The sequence below is a fragment of the Cannabis sativa genome, chromosome 3 (assembly GCF_029168945.1).
Source record: "Cannabis sativa cultivar Pink pepper isolate KNU-18-1 chromosome 3, ASM2916894v1, whole genome shotgun sequence".
NCBI classification, from domain to species: Eukaryota; Viridiplantae; Streptophyta; class Magnoliopsida; order Rosales; family Cannabaceae; genus Cannabis; species Cannabis sativa.
The window spans coordinates 2,786,250-2,811,181 of record NC_083603.1 but is presented as its reverse complement, the minus strand read 5'-3'; the positions used below and the strand labels follow the sequence as shown (position 1 = coordinate 2,811,181).

The 24,932-nt window shown below is 29.8% G+C and overlaps 3 protein-coding genes across 3 annotated transcripts in view; 2 read left to right on the top strand and 1 right to left on the bottom strand.

Moving 5' to 3' along the window:
- Nucleotides 1-24,932, top strand: part of LOC115711193 (early nodule-specific protein 2) — a 62,387-nt gene that overhangs the window by 2,626 nt on the left and 34,829 nt on the right. The window lies entirely within an intron of this gene.
- On the bottom strand, nucleotides 936-2,606 carry LOC115708715 (LOB domain-containing protein 40). The gene is made up of 2 exons (XM_030636713.2): nucleotides 2,205-2,606; nucleotides 936-1,524 (listed from the first exon to the last, which is right to left on the bottom strand). Exons 1-2 carry the CDS (start codon nucleotides 2,392-2,394, stop codon nucleotides 1,001-1,003), a joined length of 714 nt encoding a protein of 237 aa, XP_030492573.2. The 5' UTR covers nucleotides 2,395-2,606; the 3' UTR covers nucleotides 936-1,000.
- LOC115711189 (kinesin-like protein KIN-14K) lies at nucleotides 18,250-24,061 on the top strand. The gene is made up of 18 exons (XM_061112931.1): nucleotides 18,250-18,393; nucleotides 18,474-18,599; nucleotides 18,697-18,824; nucleotides 18,927-19,010; nucleotides 19,386-19,463; nucleotides 19,570-19,662; nucleotides 19,748-20,077; nucleotides 20,164-20,245; nucleotides 20,347-20,442; nucleotides 20,528-20,707; nucleotides 20,798-20,904; nucleotides 20,983-21,161; nucleotides 21,246-21,410; nucleotides 21,785-22,038; nucleotides 22,111-22,274; nucleotides 22,695-23,170; nucleotides 23,390-23,478; nucleotides 23,963-24,061. The coding sequence occupies exons 1-18, from the start codon at nucleotides 18,285-18,287 to the stop codon at nucleotides 24,025-24,027; spliced, it is 2,805 nt and encodes a 934-aa protein (XP_060968914.1). The 5' UTR covers nucleotides 18,250-18,284; the 3' UTR covers nucleotides 24,028-24,061.

The window sequence follows — 24,932 nt, the reverse complement described above, 5'->3', positions numbered from 1 at the left end:
TATCATCCCCCTCATTCTCGCATTATTAGTTTAGTGTTGTAAGTTATGTTACATTTTCAAAAGGTCAATTTGTCATTTCATTTAAAAAGTTCACTCCACATGTTATCATCCCGACTTTTTGTATCAAACAAGTGTAAAATACCTTCGTAAAGACGTAGAATAGTAAAGTTGTTCATCGCGAGAATTCCTACTACCTCGATCCATGTGGTTAATGAGGATTGGTCAACAAATCTGCCGACCAATCCTCATTTGCCATGTGGATGGGGGTGGTAGGAATCCCTGAGGTGAAGGGCAGGTTCTGACGTAGAATGAACTAATGCAAAATAATTCTTCTGACACATTTTATTTTTAAAGACTGTAAATGTATTTGCTACAATAATAATATATCCACCTAAAATATACACGAAATATTACAAATAATAACATAATATTTCTTTAAATTATCTAAAATAATACATTTTAAGAAACAACATCACCTCATCTTATTATATATAATATTTTAATATACAAATCATTACTCATCTTTTAATTACCATTTTTTTTTATATAATATATAACAGTCCTAAAATCCGAATTCAATACACCTGAAACCCAAATCCCAACCCGGTGTAAACTATTAACTTATTTGTTTTTAAAATTTTGATTTATAATTATAAAATTGAAAAGTAAAAATAGTTTTATAAAACATGTTTTTGAAAAATACTTTTACTTTTTCACTTTTAAAAACAGAAAACTGATTAAAAAGTGTTACCAAACGCTACCTAAGTACTTCCACAATTAATTTAAGATGCCAAATGAGTAATATGATTCAATCAATAGTATGAATCTATGAGTTTTTTTTTTTGAAATATTGTATTTCCATTTTCACAGCTGTAATAAAAAAATAAAAAAAAAAACAAACTACATTTTAAATATTTATATGTAAATTATTATTATTTCTTTTTTGAAAAAATATGTAAATTATTTATTTTTTCATTTTGTAAAATTAAATTTTAAAAAATTAAAATCCGTTGTCAAAATTCCACAATGCAGAGCCCAAAGTCAGCTCCAAATCTACTTCATCACCCAAGCCGAGCTTCGGCTTCACAACCAAAGCCACCGAGCCGCCACTATCCTCCTCTCCGCTATCGGCTCCACCCTGACTCAGCCGCTGCTGCAGCCGAGTTTCCTCCTCCGAGTCGTGACTCACAGGCGGCCCAGACAAAACCAACTGAGCCGACTCAGTCCCAAACTCGGTCTCCGATTCCTCAACCTTAGCCACCTTCTTCCTCCTGAGCCGTCGCCGAGTCTGAACCTTAAGCCGATCACACAACACAGAGCTCTCTCTCTTCGCCACGTGGCGAATATCACAGCTCAAATTCCCCACCAACTCATCAGAAGCCGGCTTAATAGGCTCACCTCTCAGTACGGCTTCCACTGCGGCTTCGCATAAGTGCCAGCTTCCTGACTGGACCAAGCCGGTTGAGCCGCTAATTGGATTCACAATACGACCACAAGCTTCGTATAGCAATGACTTGAATATATCTGCACAGAGTAGAGAAAATGAATGTCGTTTTAGAGAATTCAATGTCGTTTTTTGAAATATAATAAAAAATTGAATGTTGTTTAGGTATTTAAATGTCGTTTTTTGAAATATATTGTTCGCTATAGAAATTGAATGTCGTTTTAGATATATAGATGTCGTTTTCTGATATATAGAATGTCGTTTTTTCGAATTATATAGTCATAGAAATTGAATATCGTTTTTATATAAATCGATGTCGTTTTTTTGAAATATATTGTTTGATATAGAAAGCGAATGTCGTTTTCAAAATATTGTGTAATAGAAATTGAGTGTCGTTTATCTCAAAACAAAATTGAATGTCGCTTTTATTCAAAAAAGAAATTAAATGTCGTTTTAGATAATTAAATGTCGTTTTAAGATCGCTGTCGTTTTTGAAATATAGTCTGTTATAGAAATTAAATGTCGTTATAGATATATAGATGTCGTTTCTGATATATAGAATGTCGTTTTCGATAATTTGATGTCGTTTGACGAGTGATAGTTGTCGTTTATTGAAATTTATTGTTAGAGAGATTGTATGTCGTTTTTTGACATTTATTGTTGGAGAAATTTGATGTCGTTTTTTCAAAATCCGACGTCGTTTTGGGAAATATAATGATTTTATAGAAAATGAATTAATTAAAATAGAATAATTAATTACCAGGTCGGCGATGGAGAGGACCGGCATTGATGAGGTTGATGAGACCAGCGCGGCCATAGAATTTGGCGAGGAAGAGAGTGGCGTTGGATTGAGAGAGTGAGGATTTGATCCAGAGAAGACAAGGTCTGATGGAACAGTTCTTGGCGCACCCTCGCCGGAGAATTCGACATCCATTACAGCTTAATCGCATCACTCTTTTTAGTATGAATTGAAGTTGGGTTTTTGTTTGGGAGGCGAGAAAATGAGTGAGAAAAATAGGTGGGTATGTGCCAAAACATGGGGATTTGTGGGGGGTTTTGTAGAGAGAGAGAGGAAGTGGTTTTCCAAGAAAACTGGGGTCTCAGGTCAAGAGAGGTTTTTTCACCCAACTTTATTAAATGAGAAAATTCACCAAACAAATAATTTCAATGGAAATATCACATAATATGATTATTATGCACTTAAATTTGGATTTTTTTTTCTTTCACAAAAAAAAAATGATTTTTTTTAAAAAAAAAAAATTACAGATTTTTGAGGGCTTAAAAATCCTAATTATCCTTCATAAAAATGTAAGAAAAAATATGTACATTGTACAAAAAAATGTAAAACTTTTATCAATATTAGGTATTTATGAAATAATCTCAATTTAAAATTTACTTAGTGCTCTTTTGGTTGTTTGTTTAATTAACATTTTTGTCTTTTAAATTTTGGCATGTGTTAAATCGTGATCTTTAAACTTTTTATGTTGTTAAATTTTTTTCTCAAACTATCAAGATTGTTAGATTTAAAAATTTTTGTCTAATTCCGTTCAATTTTACTAATGTGACGATGTCCATGTACTAAATTATGTCATTTGAACTTTTATATGTTTTATCCACGTCAGACATTCGTTAGTAATATTAGACTGAAGTACTCAGATCCAATAATTTTAATTATTTGGGAAAACTTTTTAATGTACTAAAAAATTTGGGAGCACAATTAGTACATGTCAAATTCGAGTAAATCCTAATTAGTCCAAACATAAATGTTAAAAGGTATTATTTAAGACTATGCTAAAAGACACTAATTGTGTTGTGGAACACTACTACGAGGTATCATAAAATTATCAAGTCTAGTAAATGATCCATGATTTAACTTAACTATATCTATATGTTTAACGCCAATAAATTTTTTCTCGCCTCACTTAACTCTTAAAACGGAAAATTCATAACCTCAATTGCTACAAAAAATACTGTTTGATTGATATTTGTGTTTGTTTGATTAAAATACACTCTTTATAAAGTTTCTCATGTGAATTTTAATACTTAATTACATTAATAATGTCTAGTAGTATTACAAAATATTATACCTAATTTAATTAAGTATTAAATTATTTATAATTTTTACTTTTTTTGGATGAATTTTTTTATTTTACTAAATACAATGAGGAATGGCTAATTAATCATTTTATAATTTTGATTTTTTGATAATTTTTCTAATTTACTAACTATAATAAAAAAAATTGCTAACAATACCTACAATGTTTTAACAGAAAAATAATAAAAAATATTAATAGTATTGGATGATTCTACAATGCACCCCCTTAAAAGGGATGTATTGGTGCACCCTTAACTTGTTTCGGCATCTAGAAAAATTTTTTAGTCTAATTTTTTTTTATATTCATGTACGTTATAGCTATTTAAGATATCCTACAAAATTTTAAAAAATTCAGAATAATTTACAATATAGAAAATAATGTTCAAACAATCTATTTTACACGCGTATAAAATAAAATAGTCACGCGTACAACACACTGTTTGAACATAATTTTCGGCATATTAAATTTTTCCAAATTACTTAAAATTTTGCAGGATGTCTTAAATAACTATAACGTACATGACCATGTGAAAAAATTTGACTAAAAAATTATTTTGGATACTAAAACAGATAGGGGTGCATCAATATATCCATTTTAAGGCTGTGCATTGTAAAATTTTCCAATAATATTTAACACTACTATTAATATAATTAAATATTATGTCTCATATAAGTTAATTTAATTATTATTATAAAATATCATTAACCAATTACAAATCATCACTTCTAAGTAGTAGTGCTAAGCAAACTAATCCTAGCTTTTAATTCCTTTCAAAAAAGATTATAGTAAATTTTGAATCCAAACAATCTCTACCATTACAACACACAAGAGTCATTTGTTGACTTTTTTATAAGCCAAGAAACACGAAGACAGTGCTGACGTGGAAATGAAAGATTCATGGGACGTGTAGTACACGTAAGAAGTTTGGATTTGGAAGATTAAAAAATAGCATATTTTTTGGAGCGTGAAGCGCGTGAGAATGAGATTAAATAGACAAATTGGTTTAAATTAAAGGGTCTGTGGGCGCAGTTGGGTTGGGAGTTTAGCCTCTGGTTTTTTTTTTTTCTTTTGTTTGGTCCATTTTGACTAAACCAATGCTAAAATTATGTAAACATTAAATATATGATTCTATTATAAGATTTTACCATATTCAATTCACATTTTATTTCACATTTATGAGTCAAACGTCCTAATATTATCTGTCATATGTCCAAAAAAAAAAAGATTCTTTTGTATTGATATGTTTTCATAAATAATTGAAAATATTTTTTATTTTTAGAAACTTATAATGTTTTATCTTTGGAATACTAAATTTGAGTGACAATTTGTATTAATTAAACAAATAGTTTAAATTTTTAAAGTGATACATTCTCCGACCTTGACTGCCTAACCTGAAAGCAGATAGCTAAAGTGTTCCACTTTTTTAGTAGGGTTCTACGATCGATCCGCGATCCCTAGATGCTGAAGGCGTCTTTGGAGTGATTTGGTCCTTTTCTAATCAGGGCTAAAACATCAAAAATTAAAAATGCTAGAATAAGAATAAACTTGATATTGTTAAAAATGCTCAAAAAATATCATATTCGTAAAGTATTATTTTACAATACAAAATAACATAAAAACAGACTCACTAAAATAACACTTCTACTCAAATTAATTAATAAAAACTAAAAAATATTTAAACTCTTGATGAGTGATTTTTTTTTTTTTTTTGAATGAAATGAAATCTTTATTAGGCTAACGTCAATAGTTAAAAAGACTTACATAAATTCATGTAAATTTAGCCACCAAACTCTCACATGATTAAAAGAGGAAGAGAGCCAATTTGATTAGGTTAGGAGCAATATAATTTGTAGAGCGATTACAAAAATTAATCATAAAAAAAAGGAAAAATTATACTACATGCTGAAATTTTTAACTTTTTTACTTTTATACTGTAGGGCGGAATTTTTTTCAAAAATACTGTATAAGTTTTATACTGTATACTGTGTTAAATTTTTACTGTTGTTCTACGGTTGCTTTTTAGTTATTTCACTGTTGTTTTTAGTTGTTCTATTTTGTGTTCTACTGTTGTTTTATAAAAATACAGTATTTTTAGAAAAAAAATTCGTATGATAGTATTTTTGTAAGTTTCACTAAAAAAAATTACTACCTTCTAATCCAAATTCCGCTAAACATCATTTTAGGGACCCATTTTGAGATTTTTTCGGACCTTAGGAAATAAGTTAAGTATTGGGCTCCTTGAGTTTTAAGATATGTAGTGTTTTTGAAAATTATCAAAACTTGTATATTTTTCAAAAGAATAATTTTTGGTGAGGCCTGGAAGTTGAGTTGGCTCTATATAATCCTCTATCATTTACGTATTATATTTAGAGAAAATTACACTCTATACCTTTTTTATATTATCCTATTTTATTTTTACCTTCTTTTTTAAAATCTATCATTTTTACCTCTTTTTTTAAACATTGTACCAATTTTGCCCCTGTCACTTCAAGATACCCTCCATGTGATTCTCTTATGTAAGGGTGTAATATCCAGATTAAAATAGTATTTAATTTTTTTTTTTTTTTGGATATTAATTGAGCGAGGATAATTATCTTGTTTCTTTGTGTTGTTAGTGAGTTGATATTATTGCTTAGAGTAGTTGTACCAATTTTCTAGAGAGTTAAAGTTGTATTAACTACGAAAGTAAAATATTATGGTATTTTTACAGAGTAAGTAATCGTTTAATTAAAGCCCAATATGAAGGTCCATTAGGGTTTTATAATATATTTAGTGAGTTTAATTAATTAATGTTAAAAATTCGTAGGTTTGGATAAATTCGCAGGATTAAAAACTGTTTTACTAAAACGATCATATCTGGAGTTCTAGAGCTCGGATTAAGGTGATTTCAGTGGCGTTGGAAAGATAATTTAAAGATCTATAAATTTTGTAGAAATAACTATATCAGAATTCGTAATTTTTCTAGGTCAAAACTAAGCCCTAAAGTTACGAGATTGAGAGCTTACAATTTAAATTTAAAAGTTAGATATTTGTTTATTTAATAATTTATCATATTATTATTGTTATTATGTTAATATTATTATTATTCATAAAAATAAAGCTAATAAGAGTCAGAATAGTATAGGTTTCATTAACCCTAAAATTATATCGTTCTATTCTTTATACGAGCAAGACTAACCCTAAAAATTTTCAAGTCATCTTTCCATTACATCCTTAGCCAAATCTATACCACTCTTCACTTTCATCTTTGATCACCATCATCTTATGTCTATCGATCCAAGTAGCTTGATGTATTTGAGGTAAGAAACTCTACATTTACTTATTTATTGATCACAATAGGAGAATTTTCGTAGGTCTCCTTTTCTTATTTTTCAGAATGAAACATGTCTCAGTAAAATTGTCATATCTCTTTAAATACTCATCTGATTCTCGCAATCTTGGTGTCTATAGAAAGCTTATTAAATTTCCTATAATTCTTATGAAGAAAGGTTTTACTGAATCGAAATTTATCTATGTCAAAAATTAGTATTTTTACGCTGTTTGTTGTAAATCGTTTTTCATATTTTCTATATAAGTTGTTTCAGTAAAATCCGAATATCTCTCTGAATAATGATCCGATTCTAGAAATCTTGGTACTGTTGAAGAGATAATTCAATTTTCCAAATGTTTTATGAAGAAACCATTCACTAATTATTGATTATTCTAAGTCAAAATTATTGTTTTATTGCTGTAGTTCGAAATCCATTTGTTTCAGGATTTCTAGAAAACTGTTTCGGTATAATATCTATATCTCTTACGTTATAACTCCGATTTTAAAGATTTTAGTGTCATTAGAAAGGGAATTTGATTTTCTAAAACTTTTATGAAGAGAGTATTCTCTGATTTGGAATATTTTAGTATCAAAACTTTGTATTTCCGATGTCTCCTGTGATTCGTTACTCCATATTCCTTCTCAGAAATAGTTTCAGTAAAACTATCATAACTCCCTCAGTTTTAATCCATTTTTAATGATCTATATATCGTTGGAAAGATAATTGAATTTCCTATAATTTTTATGAAGGAAACTTTTACTGAATTCGTGTAGTTATTGGTCAAAAATAGTATTCTTTCTGCTGTACTGTAAGAGTGTGAATTTTAATGTTAGGGCCTTGACCCATGTCTTATTATAGGTAGTAGTGACGAGATAACAACTCTTAAGCAGCGGGATTTGAGGTAAGGAAATTAGATAGTTTTTTTATGTGTTTATCTGCATAAATTTAAATTCTTTATATATTGAAATATGATTTATGATTTGTTATTATGAATATGTATATGGTACTGAGAATGTGTGGTATGGACACAATATGAGTTTGTGAATTGATACATAGATTATGGTTGTATGACTTGTATATGTTGTATGTTGTATTTGAATGTTTCAGGTTGTATGTTGTATGATATATTTGTATGTTGCATGTTGTATGTTGTATGTTGTATGCTAACGTCTCAGGTAAAGTGGGGGACCATGGTGGGGTATGATACGGGATAAGGCCGTTGAATGTAGAGATACCCTACCCTACATTTTACTGAGTCGTGTATGAGATTGTTATGGTGGGTATGATACAGTGATGTTACTGTTGAATATAGAGATACCCTATCCTATAACAATAGTAGGGCTGCATAGGCCCAGGATATTGTAGGGCCAAGCTAGGCCCGGGTCATGTAAGTAATGGCTATGATATGCCAATATTATGGTAATGGCATTATTATTTATAGTATTGATATGATTATGTTATGAATGTGATACTGGAGTTATGATCTCTATATATATGTATGGTGTGAACAATTTTCATGGATCTATATGATAAAGGTTTCCATATGTACAGTTATTTGGCTATAGTTATAAAAGAGCATGTATGATATTGCTAAAACTTAATAAATACATTAATGGTGTGTGTGATATTATATGGTATTGTTTGATAAGCATTTCCTTACTGAGCTTTTAGCTCACCCCCTTACTTTCCCCCTACGGGTATTAGACGGGGAAGTATGTATAGTGAGCGGGGTCGGTTAAGTACGTTATCTTGTGAGCGGCTACGGGCGGACAAACGATCTAGAACGCCGGTGGTGCCTTAGTTTTATTTTAAGCAGTTGATAAATCTAACACAGTGGAAATGCATTATTTAAAATTATTTACTTACTGTATCTTGTTTTACAAATGAAGGATCATACCACTTGATTTGCATTTTGATTTTTAAAATCCTTGTTGTATTTAAATTTTTTTTATCTTTTCAAATTATGCATGAAAATAGTATTTTTTGTAAAATAAGGCAAAATATCGGGCGTTACGGTTGGTATCGAGCCGATCGTCGTCAGATGCTTAGAAGGATACTCACGGTATACATACGAGAAAGGCGAAAAAGATCCTACTCACTATTATGTAAGTGTTAGTTTTAATTTTCTTGGTATTGCCATTAATAGTTTTATATGTGATACATAGATTTTTGTTAAAATATGTTTCCTAGAATTAGTGCCTCATCTGTAGTGGGTGCTTAGAGAAATTAAGAGTATATTACCTGTTATGATTGATTACACTTTTTATGAAGAATATGAATAGGTTTTATTTTTCTTTATTGTCTTGAATTGAAACTAGGAAGGACAGTGTTCCTTTCTTGAAAATTTAGAATAAATTATATTAGGAATTCATAAGACTTTGTTTGATAAATAGAATATTACTAGTTAAGCTTGACAACATTAAGTTTAGATATGTACATAGAATCTTCTCTTCCAATAATTGAACTCTTTTGTTTCTTTTAAATCAACCTTTCTTGTAAGAGCTCACACATGAAACTAGAAGATCAGTTAGAATCAATGTGGAAGGAACGACCAATAGAGGTGGGGGCTAAGGATGTGTGTTCCGCTGACCCACAGATGGTTGATGTTCCAGAGAACCCAATGATAGTTAAGGCTAACGATCTAATAGAGGTATTGGAAGGACTACGAGCATGACTAAGACAATTTGTTGAAGAGTTTTCACAGGCTCAGCAATAGATCACCAACACTAGTAGTAGAACTTGAAGCACATAATGAAATGTACTAATAGCTAACTAAGTAGAGCGCATATATTTTCACCTATCTATGAATGGTTGAAGAAGCGGTCTCTACACCTAGCTATGAAGGGAAGCCCAACATATAGGAAGTAGGGATGACTTATAATAGTAGACGTTATACGGTAAGGACGGTATAGTTTACGAAACCTACTTATTAAGAAGGATGAAATAATAGATCTTTAAGGAGCAAGTTCTATCTTGTTGGATATTTTATAAGTTACACACTCCTAAGTTAGATGGTAAGAAGTATGAGTACTGTATGCAAAGACATTAGAGATAAGTCTGTTATAGAAATGAGTCACGAGAGGACGATGCCATCATATAGAAAGGAGTGTAGTGTGCTGAATAGAATCCAAAATAAGAAGTTAGAAAGAGACATGATAAAATTACTAGAAGTAATAGCTTATGAAGGTATCTTAAACACTAAGAGATAAGCAGAGCATCAACAAATATTAGATTACCGAAGGAAAGTTGTAAACTTTAAACTCAAGGTCATCTACTTGGTGGAGGAGACAATAGAGAAAAAAAAAATGTTCATGGTTTCGACAGAGACATTTTCAAAGGAGAAAGACAAAAAAAAGTCCAGGCACGGCTAACAATTTGGGTACAACATGAATGAGAGACAACTAAGAGGGTGACTACTCGGAATTGATCACAACTACACAACTAAGAGATTGTGGATGCAGCTTTGTGGCGGGTGTACAACAAACAACTATAGAGAGTAGATCGCAAATTCAAAACTTGAGAAAGAGGAGGAATTAGCATTCAAGGGTGACATCCCTAGATTCCAAATACTCACTGATACAACAACAATGGTGTGGAGTATAGCTCAATGAGAAAATGTTAGGAAAGCCTCACTTAGAGACAGGAGAAAAGTGAGACACAATTAGGACCAAAGTAACATATATTGAAGAATGTCATGGCATGTCAAGGACTATACAAGTTTTTGATAAGTGTTGGGATTAGAAAATACACTCATGCAACATAAAGGAATTCAAGGCACAACGTAAGCAAAGGATACTACAATCCAATTACGACTTATATTATGGGCAATAGTATAAGTATGTTGGAGTGTCATCTAATGAGAAACTAAGAGGAAAACTCACAAGTTCAGCCATTTCTTGAAAAGAGATGGTGTTTCTAGGTCCTATAATGCCCGAGAAGAAAATGACTATGGATTTGTCAAAAGCTAAAATTGTTAAGAGCAAAAAAAAAAAAAAAAAAAAAAATATTAGATATTTTTCTCAATCTAAAAGCCAGTACTAGAGATCTTTGGAAGGACTCTCTCAAGCTGACAATAACTAACTTATTGCACACTACTAAGTCTTGTCCAATTGAAAGTGCAAAAGTTAGAAGAAGAAAAAAACAAGATAGGTATTGATAATTTGGTGGCGTTTGGATGTAAAATGAGACGCTTGAACGAATTATTGACTTGTGCTTAAAGGTAGTATGGGAAGTAAGAATAAAAATTCGACTAAGGAATTATAAATAGTGAGTCTCCGGTAATAAATCAAATACAAGTAGGGGTATAGGAGGTATAATAGTGATGGACGAGTAAGGTACATTCGGCATAGTTTACAAATTATATATATATATAGTATCCTTACCCTGATAACTTGGATGATCAATACATTATGATATTGGTATGGTTGACTTATTGTTAAAAGTCAACAAATAATAAATAGTTGGGCTACGATAAGCTATGGTAGGATTGAACTTATTTTAAAGGGGTTATTAGTGTGCTTTCTATGTTTTAATACATATATGTTATAGTCTTAAGTAAATAATTAGTATTGGAATGTATGTTTAAGAGATTTGGAAGATTTAGAGGTACAATTAAGAAGTTGAGATATATATAGATATATATTTTTTTTTTGGTGAATTAAAGAAGGCTACAATATACAGGGCATGAATATGGCTGGAATAATCAATGCTATGATAAGTATGAAATTATGTGATACCTTAGATGGCTAGTATATTAGAAGAAGCAATCATTGAACATAACTATCAGAATCTATCGGCATTACAGATTCAAAGTTCACCACTATAGCAAGATAATACCAAAGTAGATAAAAGTTAGTATAGAAAACTAGCTAATCTCATAATCAAGTCAACTTGATTGAAGGGGGTAATGGAGGACCAAGCACCATAGGAGAGATTAGCAAAGAAAATACAATATAGTGATACAAGAAAGAGACTACAAAAGGAACCGACAGTGGTTACCTAGGAAAATGGGAAGGCGTGACAAGTGCAATGAATACATGAATAAAGGATATCAAGAGGTGAATGTTAGACAAAAAGGTGGTCGAAATGGATCATTAAATATTTATATATAGAAGACCTTTTAAAGAGCTTAAATGTTTATTTCCAAGTGTCATGGAACAAGTGTCTATCGATGCGTGGGTAACACCTATGAAATTGAAAGAATGACATTGTAGCCTTATAGTAGAAAATCAAGTAGAGAAGTAAGATTTTTATAGGTAATAACATTCAACGAGAGAATGGGAATAATTAAAGAGAAGTTTGCATAAGATCTTTTACCCTACTCTTTGTGTTTGTTATTTTGTATTGTATAATGTGTTCTCAAGTGACATGTAAGGATGTTCATTTAGAGAATAATTAGTGTTACTTTAAATGGCATGTAAGGATGCTCATAGAAGAATAAATAGTTTCACTCTTAATGGCATGTAAGGATGATCATAAGAGAAAGAAAAACTTTTCATATATTACAAGCATGTGATTGCAAAACTTATGTATTCAAAGCATGTATATGTAAGTTATTATGATGGAGTATATTTTGGTATTTAAAGTAATGTATAGAGAAATAATAATACTTAATTAAGTTGTGTATATTTTATGTGTTATGGATTGACCGATAAGACATAGGTTAAATGCATGTTTATTGGGTCCATATATATATGGTAGATAATGAGGTAATGCAGTAAGTGGTGAAAGACATGACGACTCAACACCCCGAGTGTTGGTAAGTTAAATTTCGAGGACGAAATTTCTTTTAAGGAGGGTAGAATGTAATATCCAGATTAAAATAGTATTTAATTTTTTTTTTTTTTTGGATATTAATTGAGCGAGGATAATTATCTTGTTTCTTTGTGTTGTTAGTGAGTTGATATTATTGCTTAGAGTAGTTGTACCAATTTTCTAGAGAGTTAAAGTTGTATTAACTACGAAAGTAAAATATTATGGTATTTTTACAGAGTAAGTAATCGTTTAATTAAAGCCCAATATGAAGGTCCATTAGGGTTTTATAATATATTTAGTGAGTTTAATTAATTAATGTTAAAAATTCGTAGGTTTGGATAAATTCGCAGGATTAAAAACTGTTTTACTAAAACGATCATATCTGGAGTTCTAGAGCTCGGATTAAGGTGATTTCAGTGGCGTTGGAAAGATAATTTAAAGATCTATAAATTTTGTAGAAATAACTATATCAGAATTCGTAATTTTTCTAGGTCAAAACTAAGCCCCTAAAGTTACGAGATTGAGAGCTTACAATTTAAATTTAAAAGTTAGATATTTGTTTATTTAATAATTTATCATATTATTATTGTTATTATGTTAATATTATTATTATTCATAAAAATAAAGCTAATAAGAGTCAGAATAGTATAGGTTTCATTAACCTAAAATTATATCGTTCTATTCTTCCCACCTATCGAGCGAAGACTAACCACTAAAAATTTTCAAGTCATCTTTCCATTACATCCTTAGCCAAATCTATACCACTCTTCACTTTCATCTTTGATCACCATCATCTTATGTCTATCGATCCAAGTAGCTTGATGTATTTGAGGTAAGAAACTCTACATTTACTTATTTATTGATCACAATAGGAGAATTTTCGTAGGTCTCCTTTTCTTATTTTTCAGAATGAAACATGTCTCAGTAAAATTGTCATATCTCTTTAAATACTCATCTGATTCTCGCAATCTTGGTGTCTATAGAAAGCTTATTAAATTTCCTATAATTCTTATGAAGAAAGGTTTTACTGAATCGAAATTTATCTATGTCAAAAATTAGTATTTTTACGCTGTTTGTTGTAAATCGTTTTTCATATTTTCTATATAAGTTGTTTCAGTAAAATCCGAATATCTCTCTGAATAATGATCCGATTCTAGAAATCTTGGTACTGTTGAAGAGATAATTCAATTTTCCAAATGTTTTATGAAGAAACCATTCACTAATTATTGATTATTCTAAGTCAAAATTATTGTTTTATTGCTGTAGTTCGAAATCCATTTGTTTCAGGATTTCTAGAAAACTGTTTCGGTATAATATCTATATCTCTTACGTTATAACTCCGATTTTAAAGATTTTAGTGTCATTAGAAAGGGAATTTGATTTTCTAAAACTTTTATGAAGAGAGTATTCTCTGATTTGGAATATTTTAGTATCAAAACTTTGTATTTCCGATGTCTCCTGTGATTCGTTACTCCATATTCCTTCTCAGAAATAGTTTCAGTAAAACTATCATAACTCCCTCAGTTTTAATCCATTTTTAATGATCTATATATCGTTGGAAAGATAATTGAATTTCCTATAATTTTTATGAAGGAAACTTTTACTGAATTCGTGTAGTTATTGGTCAAAAATAGTATTCTTTCTGCTGTACTGTAAGAGTGTGAATTTTAATGTTAGGGCCTTGACCCATGTCTTATTATAGGTAGTAGTGACGAGATAACAACTCTTAAGCAGCGGGATTTGAGGTAAGGAAATTAGATAGTTTTTTTATGTGTTTATCTGCATAAATTTAAATTCTTTATATATTGAAATATGATTTATGATTTGTTATTATGAATATGTATATGGTACTGAGAATGTGTGGTATGGACACAATATGAGTTTGTGAATTGATACATAGATTATGGTTGTAAGACTTGTATATGTTGTATGTTGTATTTGTATGTTTCAGGTTGTATGTTGTATGATATATTTGTATGTTGCATGTTGTATGTTGTATGTTGTATGCTAACGTCTCAGGTAAAGTGGGGGACCATGGTGGGGTATGATACGGGATAAGGCGTAGTTGAATGTAGAATACCCTACCCTACATTTCTTGCGAGTCGTGTATGAGATTGTTATGGTGGGTATGATACAGTGATGTTACTGTTGAATATAGAGATACCCTATCCTATAACAATAGTAGGGCTGCATAGGCCCAGGATATTGTAGGGCCAAGCTAGGCCCGGGTCATGTAAGTAATGGCTATGATATGCCAATATTATGGTAATGGCATTATTATTTATAGTATTGATATGATTATGTTATGAATGTGATACTGGAGTTATGATCTCTATATATATGTATGGTGTGAACAATTTTCATGGATCTATATGATAAAGGTTTCCATATGTACAGTTATTTGGCTATAGTTATAAAAGAGCATGTATGATATTGCTAAAACTTAATAAATACATTAATGGTGTGTGTGATATTATATGGTATTGTTTGATAAGCATTTCCTTACTGAGCTTTTAGCTCACCCCCCTTACTTTCCCCCTACATGTATTAGACAGGGAAGTATGTATAGTGAGCGAGTCGGTTCGAGTACGTATGCGTGAGGCGAGTACGGGCGGACAAACGATCTAGAACGCCGGTGGTGCCTTAGTTTTATTTTAAGCAGTTGATAAATCTAACACAGTGGAAATGCATTATTTAAAATTATTTACTTACTGTATCTTGTTTTACAAATGAAGGATCCTTCTCTGTTGCATTTTGATTTTTAAAATCCACTGTTGTATTTAAATTTTTTTTTTTTATCTTTTCAAATTATGCATGAAAATAGTATTTTTTGTAAAATAAGGCAAAATATCGGGGCGTTACAAAGGGTATTTTGGGTACAATACATATAAAAAGAGGTATGTTTCAAATAAATATAAAATTAGAGGTAAATTTGATTAATTGATGAATAAAAGAGGCATTTTTCAACTTACCCCTTATATTTACTAATAACAATTGGAAAATTTACAAAAATACTGGAATTTGGGGTCACTTTTACAAAAATACTCACACGGAAAAGTTTACAAAAATACCGTGTTTTTATAAAACACTAATAAAACACAAAATAGAACAACTCAAAACACCAGTAGAACAACTAAAAAAACACCAGTGAAAACTTAATACAGTATACTGCAGTATGAAACTTATAAAAAAATACAGTAAAAAAGTAAAAAATACCGTCTGGCAGTATTTTTGTAAAAAAATGACAAAAGTTAGTATACCATATAAATTTCCCAAACAATATGCACACATTAATTATACACCTTATTATTATTTTTTAATTGGGATATTTACAGTGAAACTCTTTTAATATTTTTAATTATTATATATATGATATGACCCTAATAAAAAAAATGACAACAAAAGTATCTTATCTTACAATTTTGTTGTAGTCGTACTTTTTTTTGACTATTAAGTACTAATTAAGTTCGTTAAGTGTCACCTCAGAAATAGGTGGCGATATATTTTTTTAGTTTATTTAATACGTGGTCTAATAATATGTAAAAAATGTAAAAAAAAAAAAAATGTTATCTTAAAAAAAACCCCAATCCTACCCAAAATTCGGTCCTAGTTCATCTGAACCTGTCCCAACCCGCACCTAAAAAACTCGGTCCCTCATACGGGCGGGTTTGGTTCCTTAAAACACAAATTTGAAACTCGAAAACTAGAGAACTAGAAAAATTCACCCGATGTGTACACCTAAGAGCTAATAATACGAGAGCATTCATTCGTTAAATAAATAAAAGTAAGATGTCGAGATTTTAAAAAAATATGTTACTCTACTGTGTTAATGTCAACAGTATACATATAATTTGGAGAGCTAAAAACATTACTTTTGGGGATCTTAAAGTTGTAAGAAGAGACATTTTAGTACAAAATGTAAAGAATATAGTCCATAAAAGGATTTGTAATATGATTCATCACAAAACCAAAAGTGTAGATATTTTTTTGGATTTTGTCTTTGAATTCTATTGTTTTGTTTTACGTTTGATTGGCAATTGGAGTTTTGTAGGGTGTTTCCCTTGATTTGTACATATTTGTTTCGGCATCAATAAAATTCTTCCTTACAGGTAAATAAATAAATAAATAAATAAAACTTCCACCAAAGTGAAAAGAGCTACTTAAGAGCTAAAAAAATCATTGAGCAAAGCCTTTGCCAAAATAAGGTTTTTGAATACAACTTGAATATTAGGAGCAAAAAATAAAACTCACAACATCAAAATATTTACATAACTCTCTAATATCATTAAGAATTAAACACAAAAACGAATATAAAACTATAAACATATTAAATTTATGAAGTAAACTTTAGCAATCAAATTCGAACTGAATGTTGTAATTTCTTAGAGAGATATGCATTGCAAAAAATGCTTCCCACTCCAGTTTTCTCACACACCGTCTTTTTTTGTTAAAGGGTACTCGTGATACTTAGCACCCTTAGAATGTAATATCGTTATTGAAGCAAAATAGTATTCAATCTTACTTATTTTAATTTAATAAAAATTATATAGAATCATAACTATATGATCTGTTCTTCTCATTAAGTGGGAAAATATAGATTCTGATGAATTCTACCCTTCTTAGAACACATGCAGCTGCATTAATCCATTTTGTATGATATAAATATTGTCTTTTAATTTTGAATTAATGAACTGTTCTATCATTCTCCCTCTCAAAAAAAAAAAATATCATATCATAAAAATATTAAACACTTTAATGTCTCATAATAGTGCTCCTTAATTTAATTTAACTTAATAATAATAAATAATAGATAATTGAGAGAGCATAACGGAGAAGTTGAGAATAATGTAACTTATTCCATTTTTGTTTAATAATAAACAAACTAAATAAAGGCTATTATTAATTTAATTAATAAATAAATAAATAAACAATAGTTATTTATTTTGAGACGTGGAGAGTGTAACTCTCCTATTTTAAAGAACAACCGCCAATAATTATTATATAAAATGGAAATAAAAATAGCAATATCCATTTTAGTTTCTTATACTTCAAAAATTTCAATCTACTAATCTCTACTTCCTCCTCTAATTAATACCAGGTTAGCATTTCTATTACTAAATTTATTATTATTATTATTATTATTATTATTATTATTATTATTATTAATCCTTAATTATATAGGTAGGTTTATTCATAATCATTTTCTTCATCATCATGCAATATTCATATTTCTGGGTATTAATTTGTACAGTTTAATTTAATGTCAATTGCCATAACTTTCTTCTTCTTCTTCTTTTCTACCATTTGGAAAACTGAAATAATAGACTTAAAATGATCGAAAACTGTCTTTTTCATGAATTTAATGAATTATTATTAAAACTGTTCCAACTGTTGTTGAATTTATAATCACCAAAACCAATACTATTAGAGCTGTTTGTTTAATTCATGGTCACCAAACTTTTACAATAATAGTTTTAAAAATTATGAACAAAAATTGGGTTTAAGTAAAACATTATTGCATTAGTTTTTGTGTTTGAAATTCTTAGCATGTTTTTTTAATTACTTGGCCAATTTAATTACTTTGCTTTTAATTTTGTTCATGGTAACCGAACATAAAAATGTAACAAAAAAGTGTGTTTTTTATTTTATTTTTATTTTTACAGGTTTTTTATTGAGAGGATGAACTCCATGACCGAAAATCGAGCAAAAGAACACGGTAGAAACTCGAATGTAGCTGCAAATGGAGATTTTTCTGCACAAGTTCTAACAAGTAATGGTGAATTAGAAGGTAAAGACTCATAATTTTTCATATTTTGTTACATAATGTGACATTTAAAGCGCGATTCATTGAAGATAGCTTATTATTAGGTAGTTCAACTCCTAAGTCCGAAAGCCCTAAGGGCGGTTTTTCTTCTCCGTTATCTGGAGAAGAGAAGAGGAAAATATTGTCTGAATCAAAATTTCAACGATCACTAAAAAGTCCTATTTTATCAGGTAAGTATTCGATCTTCCAAGCTCTCACTAACTCTTTTTGACGACATTTTTTAAAAAAAAATGTACAATTGATGTGAGAATATTTGACAATTTGTAGACCCTTCAACAACTTTAACACACGTCGGTAATTACAAGTTTCATGAGGTGTTTCAACTTAAACAAGGGCGATACATGGATCTACCTCCTTCGAAAATCTCGGAGATGATGAAATCTAATAGCTTAGATGTTGGTTTACTCATTTGTGATGTTCTAAACTATCATGAATGTCTTTTTCATCAACTCTTCTTTGATTCATCTTTAATGCATTTTCAGTATCTTTTGTTGCAGAATGCTCCAACTCAATCGCTCTTAAGCGTTGTCAATAGTATTTTGGATGAAAGTGTAGAGCGAAACAATAGCGAAATACCCCATGTAAGGCTACTACAAAATTCGAGATATAACTAACTTAACTGTCACATTAGTTAAGTTAGTTTATTACTTTCTATTACTAACTTCTTGTTAGCTTAATCTCTTAAGCTTGTCTCAGATGGGAGACAGGCCGATTTTGAGATTGAGTGAGCCTTAAAAATATATAATATTTTCAAAAACTACTAAAAAAAATATTTTTTTTGGACTCTGGACTCAAGTCTAGCCTGCCTTAGCCTAAAAGAATACCGAGATTGATTGCTTGGCTAGATTAGGAGAAATTTACACACTGAACTTGTCTCTGAACCAAGATAAATTTCTATGCCTTGTTTGTTGTGTTAGTTGTGATCTTTGAGACGGATTTTACCAAATTTGTTGCAGCGTGTGGCGTGTTTGTTAAGAAAGGTTGTGCAAGAAATCGAAAGGCGAATATCAACTCAAGCAGAACATTTGAGAACTGTAATATATAATGTTTAAGGCATACAGTTAAGTTTTTTTTCTAATGAAAAGATGATTTCTTTTAGAATGTTTTGTATTAATTTCATAAGGGTTTTGTTGTTTGCAGCAAAACAATCTTTTTAAGGCTCGCGAAGAGAAGTACCAATCTCGAATTAGAGTTCTTGAAGCTCTTGCAATTGGTACTAATGAAGAAACCGAGGTATGATATGATATGATTATGATATAATTATGATATGATATGTTTCATACTATTTTTTTCGATTTAAAACTTCTCCTTATGACAGAATGAGAAGAATAATCGCGAAGAGAAGAAGAAAGAAGAAGACGAGAGCCTAATTCGGTTGACAAAAGAAAAGGATCAAAGCAATGTTGAAATTTTAGCATTAAAGCAAGAACTAGAAATGACCAAAAACCATTGTTTGGATTTGGAAAAAGAAGCTAAGAATTGTTCATTTGAGCTTGAAGAAAAACTTAAAACACTTGAGAAACTCTATGAAGATTCGAAGAACAAAGTGATCGAATTAGAGTCATTTTCGGAAACTAAAAGCCAGAGTTGGAATAAGAAAGAACACTTTTACCAAAGATTTATGGAAATTCAGTTTGGTGCATTTCAGGTATTAATTGTGTTATGTTTTTTACATTTTAATAAGCCTTGTTAATTAACATTATAAATTAATTATGTCATTATGTGAATTTTCAGGACTTGAGATTGTCTTCAAATTCCATTAAGCAAGAAATTATAAAAGCAAAAGAAAACTATACAGAGGAAATTAATAACTTTGGTTGGTTTATTTTAACTTAAGAAACTTCTTTTGTTAATTACATTATTTTTCATACATTTGAATACTTTTGTTCTAATGATTTTGAAAACTTTCTTATTCAGGTTTTAAGCTTAAAACATTAGCTAATGCAGCTCAGAATTATCACTCAGTTCTTGCTGAAAACCGAAAAATATTCAATGAACTTCAAGAATTAAAGGGTACATGATTTTGTATCACTTAATTATCTTTAGTTTGTTGTAATTTTGTATTTGAAATTTCTTATTCTTTCTCCTTTTTTTGCAGGAAACATTAGGGTTTATTGTCGAATAAGGCCATTTCTACCGGGACAAAAGGAACGAAAGACGATTATAGAACATATCGACGAAAATGGGGAATTAATAGTTGCAAATCCATCTAAACCGGGCAAAGATGGCCATAGATTGTTCAAGTTTAACAAGGTTTTTGGGCAAGCCTCAACTCAAGGTTTTCATCTAAACTCTTTCCTTTCGTTTTAAAATAGAATGTTTTCGTTTGAAAAAGCTTAACATCTCTAATTCATTCTTTTTTTGGCAGAGGATGTATTTTCTGACACACAACCATTGATTCGATCAGTTTTAGACGGTTATAATGTATGCATATTCGCCTATGGTCAAACCGGTTCGGGGAAGACATACACTATGGTATTGCTCTTATTTTTCAAGATATCATACTTAAAAAAACATACATTTTTTTTCTAAGTTCTTTTTTTTGCTTCTTAGACTGGTCCTAATGCATCATCAAAAGAGAATTGGGGTGTGAACTATCGAGCTTTAAGCGATCTTTTCAGCATATCTCAGACAAGAAAAAGCTCAATTTCATATGAAATCGGTGTTCAAATGATTGAAATTTACAATGAACAAGTGAAGGATTTGCTATCAAATGACAATTCTCAAAAGAAATATCCTTTTTCTTACTCTTACAAGTTTTGACCTTAGTGTTATCTTAAGTATAACATAACATTTGTTTCCCTTAATTTGCACACACTTGGGATTGTGACTCATTATCAACCCAATGGATTAGCTGTACCTGATGCTAGTATGCACCCAGTAAAATCAACCTCAGATGTTATAGAACTCATGGAAATCGGGCTAAAGAATCGATCTGTTAGTTTTACAGCACTAAACGAAAGAAGTAGCCGATCGCATAGGTTAGTAAAAATTAAAGGGAAATTTACATGGTATACTAACTTTTGCCATTTTTTTACAAAAATACTGCCAGGCGATATTTTTTACTTTTTTACTGTGTTTTTTTATAAGTTTCATACTGCAGTATACTGTGTTAAGTTTCACTGGTGTTTTACTGGTGTTTTACTAGTGTTCTACTGTTGTTTTGAGTTATATTGCTTTGTGTTTTACTGGTGTTTTATAAAAACACAGTATTTTTGAAAAAATTTCCGTGTGACAGTATTTTTGTAAAAGTTAACCAAAATTTCAGTATTTTTGTAAGTTTCCCAAAATTAAACTTGTATTGCATATTTGCTTAATGTGGTAACAAAATTAAGTGTTTTCTTTTCTACTGCAGCTGTGTTACCATTCATGTTCGCGGCCTTGATTCAAAGACCGGCGCCACTTTGCACGGTAATCTTCACTTAGTAGATCTTGCAGGAAGCGAAAGAGTAGATCGATCAGAAGTAACTGGAGATAGACTTAAGGAAGCACAACACATAAATAAATCATTATCAGCTCTTGGAGATGTTATTTTTGCTTTGGCACAAAAAAGTTCTCATGTTCCATATCGAAATAGCAAGCTCACTCAAGTTCTTCAAAGCTCATTAGGTATTTTATTTCACTTAAAATTTTTCTTGAGTTGCATAATACTTTTGCTTATGATTGTTTTTTGAATGATAGGAGGACAAGCAAAAACACTTATGTTTGTGCAGCTTAATCCAGATGTGACTTCATATTCCGAAACTATGAGTACTTTAAAATTCGCCGAAAGGGTGTCTGGAGTTGAGCTCGGCGCTGCAAGAAGTAACAAAGAAGGAAGAGATGTGAGGGAGTTAGTTGAGCAGGTTCCACTTTTATGTTTCTATTATTTTTGGTACCATTACAATATTTGCCTCTTAGAACTAACTAAACCGATATTAAATTACATTAATAATTACAGTATATCAACCCTAGTTAAGTCGTATTAGGCACTATAATAATACTTTGATGAATAAGAATGAGAATAGGAATATGAATTAGAATTAGAATAAAAAGGAATAAATTTTCTTTTATTTTGAACTAGAATAATTATTCTACTAATTCAGGAGAAAATTCGTTCCATTAGAATAACACTTCAAATTGTAACCAAACAACATTCAGTTTCATTACCTCTAACCAAACACAACCTTAAACATAAATTGATGTTTTCAAATTTCGAAAGAAAGTTGTAAATTGAAACGACATCATTTATTGATTATGAACTCGATTTTGTTGGTCTTCCATAGGTAGCTTCTTTGAAGAACACAATAGCTAAAAAAGATGAAGAGATTGAGAGGCTTCAATTGCTCAAAGTTCATCCAGGAACAAGCTCACTACTAAAGTACACTTCTCCATCTTTAAATAGAGAATCCGAAAAGAATGGGAATAATGTCCCGAAAAAAAGCATTCGAAACTCTTCAAGTGGAAAATCCTTAGGAGGACTAACTGAGAAAACAACTTCTTCTGATCATGACAACTCGTCTGATTATAGTGATTCCCAACACTCGATGGAGCATGATGAGAGACCTCAAAGCATGTCTGTAGATGAGCACAATCGCGATCATGATCATGGTGATGATCATGATCACGAAGATCATCATGGTGATTATGATGAGAGATTAAGTGACACTTCTGATAATGGTACTTCTATTGGAGCAGACACTGATGGCTCAGCTGAAAATGTTGTTTTTGCTCAAATTCCCAAGTCAAATAGCTCGGAAAGGTAACAAATTTAAGACTTTTAAGTATAATTTCTTTTTTGTTTCAATATGATACTGTAATATACGGTTTGAAATACTAAATTTGTAAGAACATTTTAATGTTTGAAATTTTTAATGATACAAAGAGTAATTTTATTATTATTTTTTGAGTGGACTCGAGATATTTTTGCTATGAAAAGCTTGTTCGTAAGTGATAAGTAACTTTTTGTATGTGCGTGTAGGCTTGGAAGAATTTCTCGACCAACTCAAAAATCGGAGAACGCCAAGCCAACTTCACCATTGTCAAAGGGCTCCCTAAAAATTTCAACAAGTATGTTAACAACACTATAATCTATATAACAACATATAACTATATCTAAATCAAGTTTTGAAAATACACATAGGTTGTTTATGTAGGCCCTAAATATCATAACTTAAAATTAAACTCTAAATCATCTAAAAATAAGCATTTTTCTTAATATTTTCCGTAGCAAATTGATTATTATTATTAGAAAAAATCAAGGTCGAAACAAAATATAAAAAAACACGTTTTGGCCCTTTAAGACTAAGAGAATAGCTTGTTAAAGCGATATCATATTCTTAATGGGATGAGAGTCGAGGTACATTACTGATGACCCAATTAAAGGAGGATGAGATATAAATTTTCTATTACTGGTTCTCGAAATTATCTAAAACAAATAGGAAAACGATCAATACCACGTGATCTATTTTTTATTTAGAAATATTTATATATTTATATAAAATATGAATATAAATCATATTCATGCTCTAAAAATAAAATTTTTGTTTCTCAGGTTTGAAAAAGACTTCTAGTGTTAATACAACTCCAACTAAGTCTAGAACCAGACAATGGCAGTAACATTACTAACAGTTAAGCAATTTATTATCTTTTTTTTTTTATTTATTTATATTAATTTTTTTTGGTTTTCTAAACCAAATTATGCATATATAGTTTTCTTCTATTTTTTGTTTATTTAGATGTATTAAACCAATTATTCTTGATTTGTTGTAATTTTTTTATTTATTTATTTTTGTTCTGTAACATTAATAGAATTTTAAATACATAACAATGTAATATCTCTATTAGTGATAACAATGTAATTTGTGACACATAATATTGACCAAAAAGCTCTTTAAAATTCTATTTTTCTATTTAATCTTGTAAAGTCTTTCAATTTCAACATATGCAATTTTTTCAAAATAAAAATAATAATAAAAATCAATATGATCACTTTCTCGTTTCTTGTGTCGTGACTTTATTCACTAATATAATGTTGGTATTTTTGACTATATATAAAATTAATAATTATGCACAAAATCATGAGAAATATTTCAAATAAAAGTCATACATTTCTATTTATTAAAAAAATAAAAAATAAATAAAGAGAGAAAGATGGAGAACTATTGACAACAATTTAGTTATGTTGTTGTTTTTTTATTTGATATTATTTTGGTTATTTAAACTAAAATTTGACTCATTTTAAGGAAAAAAAATTAAAATTTGACTAGTTTACACACTTTAAAGTTTAAGTTGTTATTCTTATTTTACATGAAAATATTTTATAGAGTAAAAGCAGACTTATAGTGTATTTTTAAAAAATTACGAATAATTTATGGTATAAAATTAAAATATTTATTTTTATTTTCATAAAGAAAATAGTATTTTATTTGGACAATATTAAATCATATTTTTATTATTTTAAATTTCTTAAAAAACTATATTTTCTAGTGGTACTAGCTAGCTACTTCAAACTAATGTTCAGA